Below are 7,130 nucleotides of genomic sequence, written 5' to 3' on the forward strand. Positions count from 1 at the left end.
GTTCATCCAGCCCTGCACCTTGTTGTCTCGGATTCTCCAGCATCTGCAGTTCCTACTATGTCAGTATTGTTACTTGCTTCTGGAAAACCATTAAAAGCAAAGTTCAGTGGATATTATCAAAGCAAAAGTGAATTTAAATATGTGAACTGTGTATTGTGTGCATAAGACAGGAGAAAAAAATCTGAGTGTGTTGTATTCGTGTCTTAAACTGATACTCTGACAAGAAGTGTGTTTGTAGTCATTAAAGAAAGACAACTGACAAAAATGAGTGATTTGAGAATGAATGAAAAACGGAAAACTTTTCATCAGGGGTCTTTAATTAAGGGTCCTAACCCGAAATGTCAACTCTCCTGTTCCTCTGATGCTGCCTGACCTGTCATGTTCATCCAGCTCCACATTGTCTTGATTGAAAATTTTAAGGTCAATCCTCCAATAATCAAACTGGTTAACAGGACATTCTTGAAAGTTAGAATATATTGCCATCTCCCATAAACATAAAATGAAACTTAAAGCCATCGGAGACTCATGAATCAATTTGTGTAAATAGGCCAGGAAAATCATCTTTGGCAATACATTAGATTAATGTGTGATGATGTGTCACCCATAGGGTAATATCCTTACTGACTCAACGTAGAGAAATTTGCTCAAGTGAGAGAAGAGATCAAGTTCATGACGGAAAACATTAATGAACCAAGCAACTGTATTGTGATGGTAGTGAATCCAGAAGGATCACAATGACTATGAATAGATTATCACAAAATCAACACAGTTATGAAGGCAGAGTCATATCTGATTCAATGATTGGCCGACTGTCTGGATTAGCAAGTTCCATTGTCCAATTTGACAAAATAAATATCAGCTTTTGAAAACTCAAATGAACACTATCAATGGAACAACATGCTCTGTGGGAAGCTAGGGAAATGATTGCAGGACCCATTATTGAGATATTTACATCATTGATGGCCATTGGTGAGGTGCCATAGACTGGAGATTGGCAGACATGGTGCCACTATTTATGAAAGGTGGTGGTGGAGGGTTACTTTTCAGACTGGAGGCCTGTGACCAGTGGTGTGCCACAAGGATCGGTGCTGGGTCCACTGTTTTTTGTCATTTATGTAAATGATTTGGATGTGAACATAGGAGCTATAGTTAGTAAGTTTGCAGATGACACCAAAATTGGAGGTGTAGTAGGTGGCAAAGAAGGTTACCTCAGATTACAATGGGATCTTGATCAGATGGGCCAATGGGTCAAGAAGTGGCAAATGGAGTTTAATTTAGATAATTGTGAGGTGCTGCAATTTGGACAGGCAAATCAGGGCAGGACCTATACACTTATTGGTAAGGTCCTGAGGAGTGTTGCTCAACAAAAAGACTTTTGAGTGCAGGTTCATAGTTCCTTGAAAGTGGAGTTGTAGGTGGATAGGATAGTGAAGAAGCCATTTGGTATGCTTGCCTTTATTGGTCAGTGCACTGAGTATAGGAGTAGGGATTTCATGTTGTGACTGTACAGGTCATTGGTTAGGCCACTTTTGAAATACTACATTCAATTCTGTTCTCCCTGTATAGGAAGCATGTTGTGAAACTTGAAAGGATTCAGATAAGATTCACAAGGATGTTGCCAGGGCTGGAGAGTTTGAGCGATAGGGAGGGGCTGAATAGGCTGAGGCTATTTTCTCTGGAGCGTCAGAGGCTGAGGGGTGACCTTGTGGAGGTCATGAGGGGCATGGATGGGGTAAATAGACAATGTCTTTTCCCTAGGGTGGGGGAGTCCAAAACTAGAGGGTATAGGTTTAAGATGAGAGGGGAAAGGTTTAAAAGGGACCTAAACGGCAACTTTTTCATGCAGAGGATGATATGTGTATGGAATGAGCTGCCAGAGGAAGTGATGGAGGCTGGTACAATTTCAACATCTAAAAGGCATTTGGATGGTTATGTGAATATGAAGAGTTTAGAGGGATATTGGCCAAATAATGGCAAATGGGACTAGATTTATTTAGGATATCTTGTCAGCATGGATGAGTTGGACTGAAGGATCTGTTTCTGTGCTGTAAACTCTATGACTTTATGCTGAAAATTGCACCAGCAAATTTACAATGATTAATCAAGATGGTCTTTGAAGGAAAATGCATCTGTAATATATATAATGATGATTAGTTTGTGTTCAGCCACTGTGTTTGTGTTTGTGTATGAGAAACGATTACAACATTTGAAATAATTGTTTGATTAGTTACAAAGAACCAAATTGGTCATAAATTTGTCCAAAGTGATTTTCCTAAAGCAAATGTAACTTATTTGGACCACACTATGGGAGAAGCAAAAATAATGGTTATCTTGTTTTGTCTTTGACACTGGAAAATCCAAAAGATCTTGCAGAATATAGGCATGAGTGGATCTAGAAGAAATTTATTTTGAATTTCAGTCCTAAAATGGCTCCCTTGTCGAAGATTGTTAAAGAAAAGTGAAAAATCTAAACTGGCTGATGATTCCACCAATGGTGATGTGGGTGCAATTTTATTAAAGGAGAATGAGATGGGGAATCAATGACCATTCAGTTATTTTTTTCATGGAAATTCATTTCAAGCTGTCAGAAATATACAACTTTTGGAAAAGATACCTTGCATTTAACATTCACACTATGAAATTTGTAAAGTCAAGTAACTCCAATGACTCAATAAATTGTTATTTATTTAGGCCATAACCCTTTAATGTTTCTAGCAAGACATCATACCGAGAATGAGATTGTAGCATTAATATCCAATAAAACAATCAGACAATTTATGTATAAAACGAAGGGCTATAGACAGAAAGGAACTTTTCATTTTAATGGACAGGTTAAAGCCAAAAGATTTAGAAGATGGAAATAAGGAGAAACTTCTTCAGAGTGGTGAATCTATGGAATTCACTGCCACAGAAGGCTGTGGCGGCCAGGTCATTGAGTACATTTAAAGACTGAGATAGATAGGTTCTTGATTATCAAGGGTTACAGGGAGAAAGCGGGAGAATGGGCTTGAGGAACTTATCAGCCATGATTGAATGGCAGAACAGACATGATGGGCCAAATAGCCTAATTTCTGCTCCTATGTCTTATAGGGAATGTTTGGTGGGGGGGGAAGAAAGAAACCTTTTCCACCCAGAGGGTGGTGGGATTCTGGAACTCACTCCAGGAAGGTTGTTAGAGGCAGAAACCCTCATACTATTGTAGTATTTAGTAGTGCAAGCCTGACAGGGCTATGGGGCCAAGTGTTGGGAAATGAGATCAGAACAGTTTGGTGGTTGTTTTTGACCAGCATAAACTGGATGGACCATAAAAAGGTTTTTTTTTCTGCACCGTACATGTCTATGACTCTATTCATTTCTTTACTCCTGTCCTTTTCACCCCAGAAAGTTGCTCACAGTCCATTTGTGCCGTGGCCACAACTTTCTGAAGGTGGTAACACATGAAACCTTCTCTAGCTCAAAAGAAGCAAATCATAAATTTTAACGTTGTCACAGGCGAACGTTGTCATCAGTTGGTATATTCTGATAAAAAGGATTTATGGTCAGGAAATGTTAACTTCAGAATTAAAAAATGATTTCAAATGAATACCACTGACATTTAAATTAAATTAATTTTACTGGTTTTTTTATTCAGTTAAAGCCGACATTTTACAATATATTTTCACCTCCCAAATTTCGCGTTTTTTTTAAAGTTTAAGTAATTGCCGAAGCTGCAGTAAATAACAAGTTGTGACAGCTATATTCATCAGGCAGTCTCCTGCGCTTTAGCAGATGGTATTCAGATGTTGTTTGTTGCAGCCTATTTTACAGCAAATATCGGCGATTTTGTTCAGCTCATTGCGTCTGATTCGGGATGGACTTTGGAGAGCCTCCAATGTCGCTTCCAGTAGACTTGGCTTGTTGCTCAAATTCTCTTCGTCGGACAATGTCAATTTCTCCGAGGAATCCGAATTAGCCATAAACGAAGACTTCGTATCCTCTCCTGTGGATTCAAGTCAGGAAAAGCATTACCGACTAAACTCTGCAGAAGTACAGACTGGATAAAAAAAAACAACTCAAAACGCTTGCGAAACTTCTGTAGTATGGGTGATGAACTATAATTATCTTAGCTACAAAATACAAAATCCACACAATATCTACAAAAAAACTTTCTAAATGATGCATATTGATTTAGGTCCGGTCTCAAACTCACGAATATTTGTTCTAATCTTTCAAAGACGAAGTTGTTCATCACGTTATGTAATTTTTGAGCAAGATGATTTATAACATGCAAATATTCAAACGGAAAAAGTTAAATTAAAGCACAACATTGATCAGGAAATATCTATTATACACTTTTTTTAAAAAAAGAAAGAAAGAAGAGCTAATAGAAGATTGTGTGTCTTGGACTGAGAATTGGCTCTTACCGAGCAAAGCTCTGAGCACTGCCGCGGATCCGAACCCTCTCCTCCAGCGAGAAGCCCCGCAGTGGTGGATGAGGGCTCGGTGAAAATCGTTGCCGCAGAGCCGAATCAGGTTCTGTGTGCAAACCCCAGACATGGTGAACACCACCAGCAGGCCCAACGCCGCCAGTAGCACGGACCGCATGTTTTCCCGCTGGGTTACTCAGGCACTTTCCAAATAATCAGCCGCTCTGTGCTGCGTGTGAAACAGCCCTCACTTCAAGCTCCCGTTGCCCAAGGTCGAGCAGTTTATAGCTGGTTGTTCACTCGTCACTCCTTATATTCCAATCAGCCACAGAGCCGATCACCCATTACGGTTCCCTTAATGTGTTAATGAGGCACTTCGAAAGGCGCCAGCAGAATTTCGAAGTTTATCAATTCTGTAAATCATAGGAGGAATGGGGAAAGGAGATTGTAACAGGCAGCTAGCATTACTCAGAGGGCTGGGTGAGGTGTGGTACCCTGCAACATGCAACCAAAATCTCTGAGGAGTGGATGGAGGAGGGTCACTGGATCTGAAACATTAATTCTGATTTTTAGAATAAAGTATATTTTTGCTCTGTGCTGTATGGTCTGATGCCAGGGATGTACACCGACACAAGTGTTGACTGGACCTGGAGGACCATCAACTCAGTGAAAGATGTTCTTTTGTCTGCCTGAAGCTTGTTGGTCTTCTAGAACAATGAGTTGAATCCAACCGAGTATTGCAGACTGGCACATTCCAAGGTCCAGGACTAGGTGCTGAGGGACGCAATAAAGCTTGGGACAGCTACTGCCAAGGCAAGTGGAGAAAGACCACTGTCTAAGGTCTGAGTTAAAGGGGGTCAGTTCAGTTATCGGACCCTCTTTGTGCCTCAAATGCATGTAAATATTATCGTGTTCAAGTAAGAGATGCCTTTGGTTTGTTTGTTGGGTGAAGTCAAATTTCAATAGTTGTTACCTTGATATACTACTATACAGAACTGAACTGCATTAGTAACTACATATATATTATATAAAGATACTTTTTTTGAATAAAGTATATCTTTGAAATTAAAAAAGTTAACTCTGATTTCTCTCCACAGATGCTGCCAGACCTGAAGAGCTTTTTCAGCAACTTGTTTTGTTTCCAATCTTTGCTTGTTTCTTCAAATGCTACTGTACAAAATTGAGCTGCTTTTGTGACTATGTATGTATATATATATTATGAATAAAGTTTATTTTTGAAATAAAAATGTTTATTTATTCTAAGGGTGACAACTAGTTTTCAAAGTTACTGGACTGCAAGTCAGCATGAACAAGCGGAGTGGAGATGCTTGGGTATGCGTGTAGTCTGGACACAACAGATGCCTCAAATATACACATCTGCAAGACTTATTCTTGATTTCACAAGGTTTAACTCCGGTTTTAAGAACTTGATTATCAGGTGGAGCTTCTGTCGTGCATTGACCAGGCAGAGAACTATACGGATTGCACATACAGGGAGGTGGTCATACTCCAGATTAAAAGCATAGAGGCAGAGCGGAAATAGGTGACCACCAAACAGTCTAAGAAAGCCAGGCAAGTAGTGCAGGAGCCCCTTGATTCTATCAAGGTTGACAATTGGTATTCCATTATATAAACTACTGATGGTTTCTCAGGGGAATGTAGCCAGAGACAAGTCCATGGCACCAAGGGTGTCTCAGCTGTGTGGGAGTGGAGACGTGATTCCAAGATGGTGGGTTGCCTCCCTGGTGCCAAGGTCAAGGAGGTTACACAGCAGCTGCAGAACACCCTTCTAGGGGAGGGACATCAACCAAGGTACCAATGACGTAGAAAGGAAGAGAGATGACAGCCTGAAAGCAGAGTTCACGGAGTCAGGAAGGAAATTAAAAAGTAGGACCTCAAAATTACTCCCAGTGCCATGTAGTAGTGAACGTAACAACAGGAGGATCAATTTTTAAATATGTGGCTTGGAGAACTGATGTAGGAGGGAGGATTTTGGATTTCTGAGGCATTGGGAATAGTTCTGATGGAGGTGGAATCTGTACAAGCTGGATGGGTTACACTTTAACAGGGCTCATATGCAGTCGATTTGCAGGGAGATTTGCTAGTCTATTAGAGTTAAGTTAAACTACCTTGTCAGAGAAGGTGACAATCTAAGGGGAAACCCAAATTGGAAGCATTGTAAACTGGTACCAGGAAGTAGAAAAGCTGCTAGGAGGACTAGAAGACAGGAGAAACAAAGCTGAGTCTTGAGTCTGCCTTGAAAGTGGAATGATTTCAAAAAGACAAAGTTGAAGGCATTTGACCTGAATTCGTGCAGCATTCATATCCACATAGATAATCTAGAAGCATAAAGAGGTAAATGGTTATGATCTAATTGGCATTTCAGAAACATGGCTGCATAATGACCAACACTGGGAACTGAATACTCAAGGATGTACAAGTTTAAGAAGGACAGACAAGAAGGAAAAGAAGGTAGAATTGTGCTGATCTCACAAAATGGGATCAGTATATTCCTAAGGGAGGATCTCAGATCAATGTGTGGAATATGGGTGGAATTCAGAAGCAGCAAGGAGCAGCAGACGTTGGTTGGAGTTGTTATAAGTCACCAAATAGTACTGAGTACAGAGGGAATGGTATAAATCAGAAGATGAGAGAAGCTTGTAGCATGTGCAACATGATAATCACGGCTGTCTTCAATCTGCATGTAGACTGGGTAAAGCAATT

General features: G+C 40.2%; 1 protein-coding gene across 1 annotated transcript; it reads right to left on the reverse strand.

Annotated features, from left to right (window-relative positions):
• Nucleotides 1-3,600: 3,600 nt before the first annotated feature.
• On the reverse strand, nucleotides 3,601-4,802 carry LOC125484266 (relaxin-3-like). Its single transcript, XM_048602289.1, has 2 exons — nucleotides 4,404-4,802; nucleotides 3,601-3,979 (listed from the first exon to the last, which is right to left on the reverse strand). Exons 1-2 carry the CDS (start codon nucleotides 4,582-4,584, stop codon nucleotides 3,762-3,764), a joined length of 399 nt encoding a protein of 132 aa, XP_048458246.1. The 5' UTR covers nucleotides 4,585-4,802; the 3' UTR covers nucleotides 3,601-3,761.
• Nucleotides 4,803-7,130: the final 2,328 nt, after the last annotated feature.

Source organism: Rhincodon typus, chromosome 10 (assembly GCF_021869965.1).
Source record: "Rhincodon typus isolate 14 chromosome 10, sRhiTyp1.1, whole genome shotgun sequence".
Lineage (NCBI taxonomy): Eukaryota > Metazoa > Chordata > Chondrichthyes > Orectolobiformes > Rhincodontidae > Rhincodon > Rhincodon typus.